Source organism: Mustela erminea, chromosome 11 (genome assembly GCF_009829155.1).
Source record: "Mustela erminea isolate mMusErm1 chromosome 11, mMusErm1.Pri, whole genome shotgun sequence".
NCBI lineage: Eukaryota > Metazoa > Chordata > Mammalia > Carnivora > Mustelidae > Mustela > Mustela erminea.
Window position 1 is genome coordinate 32,250,511 of NC_045624.1, and position 17,118 is coordinate 32,267,628.

Here is a 17,118-nt window from a genome sequence, read left to right on the forward strand (position 1 = left end):
AGACCCCAGATTTTTATCGTAAAAAATTACACCCCAAATTTGTTCTGGGCATAAGTAGGATGTCACTATTATTCAGAACATTAACACTGTTAGCAGATATGAACAAATGAACTGAGACATGATACTCTAAATTTGCATCTAGGTACATACCTACTGAGGGAATGCAGACTTATGCTCCAGGAAAGTGCTCAAACATGGATGAAGGTCATAACTAAAATCCTAAATGTGGCTTTGAGATGTCAGGAATAGGAAAGAAATCAATGGCCAGGATGAGAATGGAAAGAGGTAGTAAGAAACCATGATGCTCTTCCCTCCAAGCTGCCTAAATATCAACTCAAAATTTTATTATAATAGCTCGTATTTGTTGAGCACTTACTGTTTATATGCCAACTGCTGTGTCAAATACATGACATGCTTTGCCTTTTTAAATCTTTATAACACTCCCATGGGATAGGTATCTTCTTCATTATCCACACATTAAAGGTGAATAAACTAAGGTACAAAAAAGGCTAGCAATTTTCCCAAGCAAGTTCCACAGTATACAACAGAAAAAACAGACTTGAACCTAAACATTCTGTTGCCAGAGTCAAGCTTTTACCCACTATACATACTTCCCTGACAGAATTTCCTACTGTTGTAAGCAGAACTGATATTCAATTTAGAAGATTATCTGCCTGGCTGGCCAGTTGGTTACATGATGGCATGCAACTCTTGATCTTCGGGGTTCTAAGTTCAAGGCCCATATTGGGTACAGAGATTACTTAAAAAATGTTAAAAAGATTAGGTGGCCATTTGTATATTATTGTATATTTGTATATTGATGTTATGTATATGCATTGTGGTAAAATGCATATACATAACATCAATTTACCATCTAAAACCATTTTTTAAATGTACAGTTCAGTGGTGGGACGCCTGGGTGGCTCAGTTGGTTGGACGACTGCCTTCGGCTCAGGTCATGGTCCCGGAGTCCCGGGATCGAGTCCCGCATCGGGCTCCCAGCTCCACGGGGAGTCTGCTTCTCTCTCTGACCTTCTCCTCGCTCATGTTCTCTCCCACTGTCTCTCTCTCAAATAAAGAAATAAAATCTTTTAAAAAAAAAAAATGTACAGTTCAGTGGTAATACCCTCACATTTTTGTGCAACCATCACTACCATCCATCCCTACAACCCTTTTTATCTTGAAAAACTGAAACACTATACCCATTACACAGTAACTCACCATTCTCCCCTCCCCCTAACCCCTGGCAACTACATTATACTTTCTTATCTTTATGATTTTGACTTCTCTAAGTACCCTCATAGAAGTAGAATCAGATAGTATTTGTCTTTCTGTGACTGGCTTATTTCACTTAGCATAATATCCTCAAGATTTATTCATGTTATAGCATATTGTGGAATTTCTTTCCTTGTTCAGGCTAAACAATATTCCATTGTATGTATATATCACATTTTGTTTATCAATTCATCCACTGGTGGACACTTGGGTTTTAGCTCTCCTGACTAACACTGCTATGAACTGTGGTATATAAATTATGTGGCATCATTTTTTTTTTAATTTTATTTATTTATTTGACGGAGAGATAGATCACAAGTGGGCAGAGGGGCAGGCAGAGAGAGAGGGGGAAGCAGGCTCCCTACTGAGCAGAGAGCCCGATGTGGGGTTCGATCCCAGGACCCTGAGATCATGACCTGAGCCGAAGGCAGAGGCTTAATCCACTGAGCCACCCAGGTGCCCCTTAAAAGTATGTTAAAAGGAAACAAGAAGAAGGGTGCCTGGCTGGCTCAGAAGAAAGAGCATGTCACTCTTAATCTCAGGGTTGTGAGTTTGAGCCCCAGGCTGGGTATGGAAATTACTTTAAAAAAATGAGTTAATAAGGGATGCCTAGGTGGCTCAGTTGGTTAAGCATCTGTCTTCTGCTCAGACTCGGGTTATGATCCCTGGAACTGGTGATCAAGCCCTCTTGTTGTACTCCTGACTCAGCCAGGAGTCTGCTTTTCCCTCTCCTTCTGCCCCTCTCCCTCCCCCAGCGCCACCCCCACTTCCACCCCCACTTGTGTTCTCTCCCTCTCTAATAAATAAATATTTGTAAATTAATTAATTAAAAAATGAAAAAAAGGAAGCCAAAATTTATTTAGTACCTACTATGTGTTCAGCAATGTGTCATATGTATCCTACAAATGATCTGGATATATGAAAGCTTATGAGATAACCATCCTGTCATAAGTTACTCTGCCAGATGATGCCTCAAGTCCCATCATTAGATATCACCAGAGCAAAACTTCACTATACTTTACTTACCCATTAGGTTTCATTTCATTTGAGAGTGTTCCTCAGATTCTTTCCTGAGAATGGGCTTTAATTGTGATAAGTAAGTAGTGGCCATGAGTGCACTGAAAACAGGCCAAGTAAAACGAGGAAGGGAAAAGTCGCCCCCATCAGGAAGCTCATAAAAAAGGAGAATGGCAAGGCCTTGTTAAATTCACGTTCATATAGGCTTGTTCTGCTTATAAACTCATCTAAGAGGAAAGGACAAGGGCAGCCAGGGCTCCTCAGTGTGCTGCAGCGATGACCAAGCATACGTAAAGACACATTATATAGACCTACAAAGACATTTCAGACCCAGATAGAGGTTCCTGGCACATGAGGAAGCCAGATGATCATTTACTTTTACTGCTTTCACCAAGTTTGATCTGACAATTCTATATGTTTATAGATACACATAACACATACTTTTATTTATATATACACACTTACCCTTTTTGCCCCACAACCTCCTTGGAGACAGGAAGTGTGTCTTCTGTTTTCCTTTTACTCATCTTTTGTTTAGTAATACAGTCTATGCAATCAAATAACAATTTTCTCTTGGACTTACTGACCTAAGAGTTGAAATACTGTCCTCAAGGGGAAACCTGAAGATGCTCAAGAGATGGATGATTACCATCAATCTTCTGGCAGGCAAGAGCTTGCCTTAGCACTTAGCACTGCTAAGGCATGTACACAGAATATGGCAGAATCTCTACTCTTCAAAGCCCAGACTCTACTAGGGATCATCAAAATTCTCTGAAGATGGTAGCACAGCATAATTGAAAGAGCTTGGGCTTTGAGAAAATAGCTAAATTTTCAATCCTGGCACCACTACTTACTTGGCTGTATGGTCACATTTCCCGTGTCAGTTCTCTTCCCTGAAAACGAGGTTAATCATACCTACCTCATGCACAGCACAGTGAATCCAGACAACAATATTGTGCTATAATCATCAACCTCGCTAAGAGACTAGAATGTAACTATTCCAACTACTAGAAAGAATAATTAGGTAAGGTGACAGAGGCGCTAATTATCACGACAGTGGCACTCATCTTACAATATGAGTGTGTCATTAATATTTCGTACTCCTTACATTTACACAATGTTACATGTCAAATATATTAATATTATAATTAAATTAAATTATAATATTATAATTAAAATAATAAAAATACCTACCTCACCAAGTTGTTGAATGGATTAAGTCAGGTTCTTTCTACCTTGGCACTATTGACATTTGGGGCTAGGTAATTCACTGATGTGGTGGACTGTCCTGTGCAGTATAGAATGTTTAGCAGCAGCTCTAACTTCTACCCACTGAATGCCAGTGAAACTAGCCTCCCACTACCACCCAAGTTGTAAAAACCAAAACTGTCTCCAGAGATTGCCAAATCGCCTGGAAGGTGGCAAGGGCAAAATTGCTCTTGGTTGAGAATCACTGGATGAAATTACTTAAATATGATGCATGTAACAGACATAAAGTGTTTCAAACTGAATAAGCACTCAATGAATTTTAGAAATTGTTGTTATATATCACTGGTGATAAATCAGAAATCAGTATAGCATTGCAAAAGAAAATGCTACAGAAAACTGAACTCCCTAAGGCTATCGGAATTCTCAGGAACATTGAATTCTCTCATTCCCTCTGAAGTTATTTGCTTGTATTTAGGAAAGATGAAAAGGGGGAAATTTAGGTACTTTCCCAACTATATGGTAATTTACATTTAGAGGAAGAACTAGATTTTTGTATGGTGCAAGTCCTCACTCCTTTGCATTGAAATGACATTTGAAACCTTTGTTTTTCAGTTCCTTAAATTTTCAGCTCATCACCAGTCTTATATTGTTAACTACTGTATCCAGATAGAATTTGGCACCCTGATGGGTCTTCTGTAAATTAAAGGTACTTCCTCATAAAGGAAATCTTAAAGAGACCCAATCTGTACAAAATGAGAACTTATTAGTTCTATTAATAAACTGGAATAATTATGGACAATATTTTCAGTGATACAGCTTTGTCATGAGTATAAAAGCTAATAATTCTGGGGTTTTCTAAAACTGCTGTTGATGAAATGTTTCATATTTATGCTGGTTTTCTTTTCACTTTCCTGCTGAAGTTTTTTTAGAAACAAGAGAATTTATAACACCAGATTAAATTTTCACTAGTGGTATCAGGCTGAAAGCCAGGTGCAATCTACAGCATTGAAACAGTGGTCTTATATATATAGACTCTAGGAAGAAAAGTGATAGTTTATTCCTTCAGGTGAATTCTATAATAACTTATATGCTACATAAAAGAGTCACATTTGGAAAGGCATTGGAGTACAGCAGGTAGTTAGTTATAACTATTTTCCCCCAAGTAGATAATTTATAATAACAACATGTAAATAAAGAAATATGTGAAATAAAGAATAAGAGAGACTCAGTGGGAGACTGTTAATGCACCTAGGAACTAAAAGTAATTATGAATGTCTTGACCCTCAAACCCCAACATGTTGTATTATTCTTGTTGTCTAATATTTGGTAGAAGTTATTGCTCAAGTTCACCTGGAAATAAAAGCCATCCTCCCTTCAACCCAGTTTGGAAGAGTTGCCCCTGAAAGCTTGTAGAATTGTCACTGACTGATATCACAGATGGCATTTTTAGCTATAATTTTTTTTCAGAATCATTTGTTTCATGGTCACTTCTTATACCAATGAACATCAAGGATACAACAGGAAGTCAATTATTCAAGGGAGTTCTTGTTCAGCTGGGAAACTATAACTTGAAAACCCCTAGGTTCTGCTTTGCTTTAACTTACCCTACATTGACAGAGTCTGTGAGATCTTATTGTTTTAGGACACTATGCTGGTCATTTATTGATCTTCAAGTTCAATACAATGGGTGAAACTATGGTGATGAATCCGTATGATCAGAAGGACAACCAATTCCTGGTTCTCTGACTACAGCTCATTGGCCTCTACTGCCCACATGTCCACATCTCCCAAAGTGACTGGAATGTCTTCATTTCAAAGGCTGTTAAGAGGCAGCACTGATGGAACTATGGCAAAAGACTCTGGAACTCTTATTTACATGTGCAAAAAATTATATGTAAAGATAGGTATGAAAACTATCTAAATAATTTTTGGATCAAAGCATATCATGCTAACTAAAGAAAATCAAATTGATGAATACGTGTCATAACTTTCCTCTAAACAAATATGACTGTCACAAGGTTTTACAAAAAAATTAAAATGGTAATTTTTTATGATAGCAATTTAAGCTTAGCATGATCTTGTTTTTGCTAAAAAACAATACAGGTTTTATATACCAGTTTGTTGTGTAAATTGTATTGCATACCTCAGAAAAAGTTGGCATATTTGATTATCACTCTCATTCCCTTTCACAGAAGAAGAAACTGAGATATAGAAGATTAAATGCCAAGCATCAGTTCAAGAAATAGAGCCAGAATCTGAATGAAGCTGCAAAGCTGGGCACTTAATCACCACGCTGGGTGTATAACTGGACCATATAGGATTTTTAAGAGGAACTGCCTTTTACAGTTTGCCCATTTGCTTCTCTGTTTAGCTGAAAACAGATATTTATCACAAAGGAGTTTCTGTTTCGTTTTTTCCTTTTTTTTCTTCTTTTCTTCGGAATCCACTAAGACGACTGTTCGTTATAGGAATGTAAAGTAGGTAGGGATCCACAGGGCGGTAAGGACTGAAGAAAAACTTTTCTTCTTCTTTTCTTTTCAGATTCAACATAGTTAGGAATTATTTCATGAGTGGAGATGATCCTGACTGAATTGTTCAAATATGCATGCCAAGGGTGCCCAAAGAAGACATGATACACCATGAAAGAAGAAGTTTAATACCAATGCCTACTGCTTGGTGGGAGATGGGCCACTTAGCCGAGAAAACTGGAAGTTTGCCTTTACGCACCCAGCATGGGATGCTGGGTAGGCTTTCAAAACTACTGAAGAAACTTCGGAAGTCCAACTTATGAAAAAATTTCCAGGCTTCTTGCTAACTTCAACATTTAAAAGTTAAAAAGCCATGTGACCTTACTTGTATCCCAAAAAGTAGGTGAAAAGAGACATACAAGTTGCATATATATGTTGGCATGAGCATTGAATAAAAGCTTGGAGGGACAGATGTAATAATAATTTCATTCCATAAATTTCTAAACATTTCAAGTATTTCTGCAGAACAAGCGAAAGGAATGCATCCTGAGAAATAAAGTGGCTTTCTGACTCCATTCCACAAATGTTTTTGGAAAGCCTATAGTGTGCCAGCTTTTTGCCAGGAAAGGGGAAAAATGAACAAGACAGAATTCTATTACAACTTTCAAAGGGCTTCTTGGATCTTAAATTGCTACTCAAACTGACAAAGCAAAGCATTAGTTGCCTGAGCCCAGAGGAAATGACCAGCATCAGTGTTTCTTTCATTTACTCTGGATTCTTGTTGGCCCTGCAAAATCTACAGTAACTCCCTAAATCTCTTTCACCTCCCTTTCTTTTACCCCCAACGGCAGGCCTGCATTCTTTTCCCATTCCTGGTTTGGGGACTGAAAACAAAATCATCTCAGAGATCATTACATCTAGTCACAAAGATACCCTGTGAGGAGAAGAAAAATCCTTGCTTCAAGTAACTTTAAACATTTGACCCATAATCTGCTCCCACCACTGGTAGTTCACTAGAAGATAATATTCTGATAAATCCTAGGAGTTTTATGTATCTCTTTACATATCTGTGTAAGCGCACAGTACACATTTTATTTTTTGCATGTTAGGATCATTAATTTTTAAAACACAAACATATAAAATAAAACACAATTTTTAAAATTCTATCTTGGCAATTTCTTCCTTAAAACAAACAAACACTAAAAACCTCCAAAATGGGAGGTGCCTGGGTGGCTCAGTGGGTTAAGCTGCTATCTTCGGCTCAGGTCATGATCTCAGGGTCCTAGGATCAAGCCCCACATCAGGCTCTCTGCTCAGCGGGGAGCCTGCTTCCCCCTCTCTCTCTGCCTGCCTCTGCCCACTCGTGATCTCTGTCAAATAAGTAAATAAAATCTTAAAAAAAAAAAAAAAAGCCTCCAAAATGGGAATGTCCCAGTCCTCTGTTTCTCCAGAAGACTGTGCAAACTCCTTACTCCTCTCAGAAGCCTGTGAGGAGCAGTAGTGGGTTCTCGCATACCTGGGAATGCCAACATCAATCCCCCAAAGTAAAGCAGGAACTCCACTCCTCATGCCCCTCAGGGCCCACAGGGTACTTGTCTTGTTAACTGTCAGACAACCTGCATGCCCTCAACACTACTAGGGAACAGAAACCTTGAACGTTTCTGCACCTGCTAGTGCTTGGCACTGTGGGAACCCGGCAACTGACAGCTCCCTGGAGGACAGCCAGGCTGGGTGGAACACACAGTCCCACGCTGCAGGCTTCTTGCCAGGCTCCAAAGCCAGCCCCCAGCTGCAAATGTGCTGTTGTTGCTTTGAAGACCCACTTTGGTTATGATTCTACTTGTCTTTAGGAATTCTTTTTGTTAATACCTATTAAATAATAAAGCAAATGAGTCTTGGAAATCATCAGGTAGGGAAGACCAGCCTATTTGATGATTAACGTTATATCTTGTTTGCTTTCAATAAAGTGAGGATTAAAAAAAAATTGCAAAGTAAATTAGATTTAAAGATCTGAGAGAAAATGTAGACCTCTATTCAATCTCCTGAGTGGATGGATGCTCACACAAACCTGAACCAATCTGAGGCTTGTAACAATCTGAGTAATTCAGGAAAAATGGACTATTTTCTGGAATCTGTTTCTATGTTCACTCAGACTTAATTTTAAAATATACTTTCATTTGACTGTGTGATTATCTCATTTTAAAATGTATTTTCTATCAGGGGTGCCTGGGTGGCTCAGTGGGTTAAGCCACTGCCTTCGGCTCAGGTCATGATCTCAGGGTCCTGGGATCGAGTCCCGCATTGGGCTCTCTGCTCAGCAGGGAGCCTGCTTCCTCCTCTCTCTCTGCCTGCCTCTGCCTACTTATGATCTCTGTCTGTCAAATAAATAAATAAAATCTTTAAAAAAAATTTATTTTCTATCAGATAGCATGGCACAGGGAATCAGAGCTCTTCCACTGGAAGCTGAGATTTCTTCATTTGTAATATGGGGGAAACAAGAGTTTCCATTACATAGGGTTGTTATGAGAATTAAATGAGTTATGAGAATTAAATGAGAATGTTATGAGAATTAAAGGAAAAAAATGTAATGCATTGCCTGACACAGAATAAGTGCTCAATAATACTGTGTGTGTCTGTGTGTCTGTGTGTGTGTGTTTCAAACATCACACCCTCACATTAGTGATTTACTGAAAGCTAAACTTGTCCTTCCATGATTTTGTATTACAATAAAGAAGGAAACATGTATGGGATAATTCTTTATGACTTTTTAAATGCACATCTCCTCAACCAGCTTTAGTTTTTGTTTATTTAGTTGTTCAAAAAAAAAAAAAAAAGGAAAATAAAACTCAACAATAAGGAAATAACCCAATTCAAAAAATAAGCCAAACATCTGAACAGATATTACACCAAGGAAGATATACAGATAGCCAATAAGCCTATGAGAATATGCTCATCTTCATTTGTCATCAGGGAATTGTAAATGAAAACAACCATAAGACACCACTGCTCACCCTTTCGAATGGCTAAAATCCAAAAAACTGACAATTCCAGTCACTGGGGAGGATTGCTGGTGGGAATGCAAAATGGTATAGCTACTTTGGAATGCAGTTTGGCAGTGTCTTACGAAGTTAAATATAGTCTTACTATATAATCTAGTAATCACACTTTGAGATATTTACTCAACTGATTAGAGAACTTCAGTCTACACAAAAATCTCCATGCAAATGTTTATAGTTATATACTCAATTGCCAAAACCTGTAAGTAAACAAGGTATACTTCTATCAGTGAATAGATAAACTGTGGTACATCTACAAAATGGAATACTACTCAGTGATGAAAAGGAACAAACAAATTTTTTTTAAAAGATTTATTTATTTATTTTAGAGAGAGAGAGAGAGAGCACGCAGAAGCAGGGAGAGGAGCAGAGGGAAGGAGAGAGAGAGAGTCTCCAGCAGACTCCCCGTTGAGTACAAAGCCACACAATGTCCAATCTCAGTGAGTTCATGACCTGAGCCATAATTAAGAGTCTGATGCTCAACAGACTGAGTCACCCAGGCACTCCAAAAAGGAATGAATTATTAAGCTATGAAAAGACATGAATGAACATAAATGCATATTGTTAATGAAAAGCCTACATACTGTATGATTTCAATTACACATATCTTGGAAAAAGCACAGCTATATAGAGATGGTAACAAATCAATGGTTGCCAGGAGTTTTGGGATGAGGAAGGGAAGGGTTAAATAGTGTGAAAATTAATAAAATGAAACTTCACTTAAAATGGAACTGGTGATCAGGGGAACTCTCATGCCCTAATACTCCTCCTTAACTGCAGATATAAACAGGAAGACACCTAACCTGCATTCCTCACAGAAAGAAGTCTATACCCCATCAGGAAGAAGAAATATTTTCTCCTTGTCCAGCAACAGACCAGCCAATGAGAAACTATCAAAACACAGCCAATGAAAAGCCACTTAACTTAGAACTCCCAGTTTACCCCAATGGGCTTTTTGTTTACAATAGCCCCTCCCAACCAACCCCTGTACCTCCCCAACCCCCAGCCTTTCCTCTATAAAAAAGGGTTCCAGACTTGCTTATTGTTTTTCCATAGCCTACATGTCCAGAGTTGTAATTCTCTATTATTACTGGATGAACCCTTTTTACTGGTAAAATAACTGATGGTTTATTTTTTAAGGTTAACAATAGGTAAAGCACAAGGAATATTTTTAGGACAGTGAAACTATTCAGTATATGAATTTTTAAAAAATCATTTAGGAGATGGGGGGAGGGAGGAATTCCAGGATGGAATGCAGAATGTGACAAGAGAAATCTAAATGTATTATGAATATATGAAACAATGTCACTGGAAGGAGTGGGAGGAAAAGGCTATGTACTAAGTAACTTTGAAAATGCTAACAGTAGAAGGGCCAACATGAAGCACACCTCTGGCTGATGAAATTGTATCCCAAGGGATACCAATGAACAATTCTGAAAACACCATGCACGTATAATGGAAATGAAAAATTAAACAGATAGTGGATGATGAAATTCAGGTTTCCCACTGTTTGAGTGGGAAGTTACAGATAAGCAAGGTTAGAACGATCTGTGTGGTAATGAATTAGAATTAGAGACAGCAGTACAAACTCACATTTAGCTTAATAAAGATACAGATGTTTACATACAGAAATATTTATAGATGTGTGTACGCACAAAGTGAGTATACATGCTCTGTCAGCTCAGTAGCAACCAACACACCCTAACACCCAGATCTTGATTTGTAATACTATTCCTTAATAAGAGAAACCAGAATTCCTTTTAGGACCAAGGCAAGAAATGCACAAGATGAGTGTGGAACAACCTGTACTGCTAGGAAGTGCTTTAATAAAACCAAAATACTTTTGGTTTTATTTAATAAAAACAAAAATCACAATGATGTGTATTTTAAAGGGACACAAGAGTCAGGTATAAAAGCCCCCCCCATGGTAAAAGCTAGAACAATCTGCCAATGAAATAATTATAAACCAATTGAATTATAACCCAAGGATAAAATAAATGTCCACAAGTCCATGCTGACATAAATAAATAATTGAATAAATTAACAGGGGAGAATGGACAAATTTCCTATACAGAAGAATTCCAGATAATTTATGAAGATACAATACTCACAAGGAAGTGGAGCTCAACTCTTTACTCCTTTTAAGTGTGGACGGTACATGATGACTTCTTTCCAAAGAAGTATTTGAGGGGAGAGAGAGTAACTTTACTATGAAGGAAACTGACAAACACTATCTCAGATGATCAAGATCAACATCAACAGTGATAGGTCATGTTGATAGTACATACCCTTGATATTTTGGAATGAAAATGGTACTTTACCTTTGTGGTCCTCCTCCCAAAAAATCCATAACCCTGGTTTAATCATAGGAAACAAAACAAAACAAAACAAAACAAATCCCAAACTCTGAAAGTTATCAAAAATAAGGAAAATCTAAGAAGCTGTAACAGCCAAGAGGAGCCTAAAGAGACAACAGAAGTAAATCTAGTGTGTCATCCTGGATGGGAACTCAGAGCAGAAAAAGATCATTAGGTAAAAACTGGGAAAATCTGAATAAAGTATGGACTTCAGTTAATAATAATGTATCTATATTTGTTCATTAATTTTGACAGATGTACCATACGTACGTGGGATGTTAATAATATTAAAAGCTGAGTATGGGGTATACAGGACTTCTCTGTAGTACCCTCATAATTTTTCCATAAATCTAAAACTTTTTTTTTTAAAGAGTTTATTTATTTATTTGACAGAGAGATAGTGAATACAAGCAGGGAGAGTGGGAGAGGGAAAAGCAGGCTTCCCACTGAGCAGGGAGCCCAATGTGGGGTTCAATCCCAGGACCCTGGGATCATGACCTGAGCCAAAGGCAGCCGCTTAATGACTGAGCCACCCAGGCACCCCTAAAACTGTTTTGATATAAAAATTAAAATTTTTATTTAAAAGCTAAGGAAAATGTTTTTTATGTGGCACATTTTCCATGTAACAACAAATTATTAACAATTTGAACATTAGTAATATTTAATAGGGACGCCTGGGTGGCTCAGTCAGTTAAGTGCCCAAGTTTTGGTTTTGGCTCAATCATAATCTCACAGGTCCTGAGATCGAGCCCCACTTCAGGCTTCGTGCTCAATGGAGAGTCTGCTTGAAGGTTCTTTCCCTCTGCCCCTGCCTGCACTTGCACTCACTTGCTCTTTCTCTCTCTAAAATAAATAAATGAATCTTTAAGAAAATAAAATTTCATAGTAATATCTCAAGCCCAGTCAGATCCTCTTATCTCATATTTAGCATTTTCAAAGTTAATACTCTTCACATTTATAATTCTCAATTAATTATTTCTTTTGAAGGGGTGACAATAGGATCTGGGTCTTAGAACATAAAACCTCATAGGTCTGGAAAACTGGCTTCAAATTTAGTTCCTCTTTGACCTTAAAAAAATTTCCCATCCCCAGTGGGAAACAATTCATGTAAAAAACAAGAATCAATGAACACTTCTTTAAAATATATCAAAACTAAAAAAAACCCTATTAAATTTCATGATCCCATGAAAGTTCACAAGAAAAATAAAATCCTCATGTTCCCTTGTCAACTTGGGACCATCAAACTAGTTTGCAATTATTCAACAATCTATAGCTACTATTAAGAAGATGGAATTCGTCAAACATGCCAAAGTTTCAAGGTAATATTAGTCACTATATTATGTAATATATGTATTATATATATAATATATATATTAAGTAATATAATATACTACTCACTATAAAAGTTGTATGACTTAAAAGTGAATTTGGCCACAGGGTGATAATACCTTTTTCCTCCGAGGTATTGCATAAAAAAAATTTGGATTCTTTTAAAAAAAAAATGAATTAAAACATGTACCTTCAAGGGTCTAGTCTTTAATTTCTCCAAATATCTTTTGACTATTTTACTTAAATAATTGATTCAATCTGTGTAATTCCCTTTCCACCTTTCCACTCACTCTGTTCTCTCATTCCTATACTATAGTTACAGTTACTGATTTTTAGCTTTATTTTTATTTTTTTTAAAGAGTTTACTTATTTATTTGTCAGAGAGAGAAAGCACAAGCAGGGAGAGCAGAGTCAGAGGGGGAAGCAGGCTTCCTGCTGAGCAAGGATCCTGATGTGGGACTCACTCCTAGAACCCTAAGGTCATGACCTGAGCCGAATGCAGATGCTTAACCAACTGAGCCATCCAGGTGTCCCTGATTTTCATCTTTAAACGTTTACATGGATCATTATGAATTGACAAAGAGCTGTCACATTTACCTCAAAAAAAGTATTCTGGAAATAGTTGTTCTGCCATAGGTTTGACATCTCCTTTGAAAAATGTGTAGTAACTAACACCTGTTTTAAAAACACAGTTTTATTTTTCTTTGTGGAACCACTAAGTGGAACCACTATTAGAAAACATTGAGGCACAAGCATCTTTGTTCCTCCCTTGACTGTACCTGGCTTGTTTTCCAATCTGAATCAAACCCACTTGTATACCCAGGATTAACTAAATGCAAGAAATTAATTAGTATGGAGTCTTTAAAGTGCTATACCTTTTATGTGTTTTTCTCATTTAACTCTCTCAGTATTATTATAAGATAATTATTATTATACCATTTTACTCTTGAAGAAAAGAAGTTTTAAAAGAATCTTTAACATACTTATCATCGAGTACAGGTTGTCCTAGATTAGATCTAGCCAATCCCAAGACCATTCTCCTTCACTACATTGTTGTGGGGTTAAAAATGTCATTCAGCGGGGCGCCTGGGTGGCTCAGTGGGTTAAAGCCTCTGCCTTCGGCTCAGGTCATGGTCCCAGGGTCCTGGGATCGAGCCCCACATTGGGCTCTCTGCTCAGCGGGAAGCCTGCTTCCTCCTCTCTCTGCCTGCCTCTCTGCCTCCTTGGGATCTCTGTCTGTCAAATAAATAAATAAAATCTTTAAAAAAAAAAAAAAAAGTCATTCAGTAAAGCAAAATCATTGAGAATAGGAAGTTGTATTAATTTCCATTATATTTTTAACAAGAGATCTTAACTGAGAAAAGAATTCTTTAAGTTTTTACTGTATAATACCAGTGAAATAATTTAAACTAGAAAATTCAACTGGCCCAACATCACACAGATTTTTGGCATTTAGTAAAAAACAATTCTGTGTGGTCATTTCCTGAAGTCCCAAGAAGTCCATGCTACAGAACAAAGGGGAAGTAAAGAGAATTAAGGAAAATACCCTCTTCTTACACTTCCTGGTTGATGGGGCATCTCCTATACAGAAATTTGGGCCAGAGCTCAAACCAGTATTGTAGGATACGTGAATGACAGAAAGGGTAAAGCCTGAATTATATGTATGGAGAATAATGGCAGTTTTTTGCACTTTAGCATGGAATTCCGTGTTATCTGTATATAAGGACATGGACAGGGTTTTGTTTTGTAACACTGCACAGAAATATTTAAGTTTACAGTTTTTTAAAATAAGAAATTTAAAATTCTTTTTATAATCTTTGGAATGTTTGAGATTGCCTTGCATATTTCACAGCTGTATAATTAAGAGTTTTGCACACATACAGATACATAATTTCAAATACCTATTAGCATATATATGTACTGTCTACTTAACTAGAAAGTGTCATTAAGTCATTATAAGAACCACTCAGGCATATTTCTGCATATGCAAACTGTTGTTTGTCCTCAGGTTTTATAAAACTATCTTCATTTTTTTCTGTAAAATTCTACATTGATAACATTTGCATATTAATAGTTTTCTTACGTTATACTGCATTTTATTTTAAACATTTTCATGTGCTACACTTAAAAACAAATTGTAGGTTAACAAAGTGCCTTTAAAAAAAAAAGATTTTCCCCCACTGGCTGCTCTGAAAAGCCATCTTTGCATTGTTCCTGTGTCCAGCTCTTCGTTCGCCGCAGCCACCTCCGCCGCGCGCCTCCTCCGCCACCGCGGACTCCGGTAGCTTTCTCGCCAGAGTCCTCGAACTCTTGCTTTCTTTTTAATCCGCTGCATCGGATCACCGGCGTGCCCCATCATGTCAGACGCGGCCGTGGACACCAGCTCCGAGATCACCACCAAGGACTTAAAGGAGAAGAAGGAAGTTGTGGAGGAGACAGAGAATGGAAGAGACGCACCTGCTAATGGGAACGCTAATGAGGAAAATGGGGAGCAGGAGGCCGACAATGAGGTAGATGAAGAAGAGGAAGAAGGTGGGGAGGAGGAGGAGGAAGAAGAGGAAGGTGATGGTGAAGAAGAGGATGGAGATGAAGATGAGGAGGCTGAGGCAGCTACGGGCAAACGGGCAGCTGAAGATGATGAGGATGATGATGTTGACACCAAGAAGCAGAAGACTGATGAGGATGACTAGACAGCAAAAAAGGAAAAGTTAAACTTAACAAAAAAAAAGGCCACCGTGACCTATTCACCCTCCACTTCCCGTCTCAGAATCTAAACGTGGTCACCTTCGAGTAGAGAGTCCCGCCCGCCTGCCCAGCGCAGGCAGTGCCACCCGCAGATGACACACGCTCTCCGCCACCCAACCAAAACCACAACGTGAATTTGCAACAGGGGAGGAAAAAAGAACCAAAACTTCCAAGGCCCTGCTTTTTTTCTTAAAAGTACTTTAAAAAGGAAAATTTGTTTGTATTTTTTATTTACATTTTATATTTTTGTACATATTGTTAGGGGTCAGCCATTTTTAATGATCTCGGATGACCAAATCAGCCTTCGGAGCGTTCTCTGTCCTACTTCTGACTTTACTTGTGGTGTGACCATGTTCATTATAATCTCAAAGGAGAAAAAAAACCTTGTAAAAAAAGCAAAAACAACAACAAAAAAACAATCTTATTCCGAGCATTCCAGTAACTTTTTTTGTGTATGTACTTAGCTGTACTATAAGTAGTTGGTTTGTATGAGATGGTTAAAAAGGCCAAAGATAAAAGGTTTCTTTTTTTCCTTTTTTGTCTATGAAGTTGCTGTTTATTTTTTTTGGCCTGTTTGATGTATGTGTGAAACAATGTTGTCCAACAATAAACCGGAATTTTATTTTGCTGAGTTGTTCTAACAAAAAAAAAAAAAAAAAAAAAGATTTTATTTCTTTGATAGAGGGGAGAGAGAGAGAGAGCACACAAGCAAGGGAGTGGCAGGAAGAGGGAGAAGCAGCCTCCCCACTGAGCAGGGAGCCCAATGCAGAATATGATCCCAGAACCCTGGAATCATGACCTGAGCCAAACACAGCTACTTAGTGAACTGAGCCACCCAAGCGCCCTTAACAAAATGTATTTGACTCTTGATAAATTAAAAAATTTATAGGTTAAAAAAAATGAGAATATGAAAGACATAAGGGTATGTGTTATTCACATAGCATTTTCCTTCTAGTCACTGAAAAACCGTTAGTGATACTACAGATTTCTTAAATGTTTGCAATGTATAATAAAATTTAAATAAGAGTCAATAAATTACCCAATTTCAGATAATGAGTAAACTTGACAAATAATCTCATCTTCCAAGTTTTCATGCATTTTATTATCACTTAGGAATGATTCTTATGGAGGATACTTCAGAATCACTTATATTGTATAAATTAATTAATCCTAACTTCACTACTCCTTGGTTCCTGATCCATCTCTACCCTGTTCCTTGAACCACTAATAATATAGGAATATGTCAAATCCCTCAGGTGTATGGGTATAGGAGAAAAGGTTGATACCTGATGTTTAAATAACCAAATTTTCTTTCTTAATGTTGAATTATCACAAGTAACTGGGTCTTCTTTATTTCTTCTTCTCCTTTTTATTATAAATTAATTTTATAGAAAAGATTGGGTTTATATTAATATAGCAAAGAAGGGCCTAAAACACATCATTCTACTAACCAGTCTAAGAAAATGAGATCAGAAATGAATACCCAAGTAAGTAGATACATTTCAAAAAGTAAACAACGGTAATACTAATAATGAGTCCATGCTTTTAGGAATGCCTAATTTCTATGCACTCTATTAAGAGGAGGATCACAGAGATACCAATTCATATATTTATGTACCTCAGTGGGAATACCTCTAAACCAGGCAAATTTAAGCTCTACTA

At 37.4% G+C, this 17,118-nt stretch overlaps 1 protein-coding gene across 1 annotated transcript; it reads left to right on the forward strand.

Annotated features, from left to right (window-relative positions):
- Positions 1–14,887: 14,887 nt before the first annotated feature.
- On the forward strand, positions 14,888–16,097 carry LOC116568853 (prothymosin alpha). Its single transcript, XM_032304555.1, has one exon. The coding sequence runs from the start codon at positions 15,069–15,071 to the stop codon at positions 15,399–15,401; it is 333 nt and encodes a 110-aa protein (XP_032160446.1). The 5' UTR covers positions 14,888–15,068; the 3' UTR covers positions 15,402–16,097.
- The last annotated feature ends 1,021 nt before the right edge of the window (positions 16,098–17,118 follow it).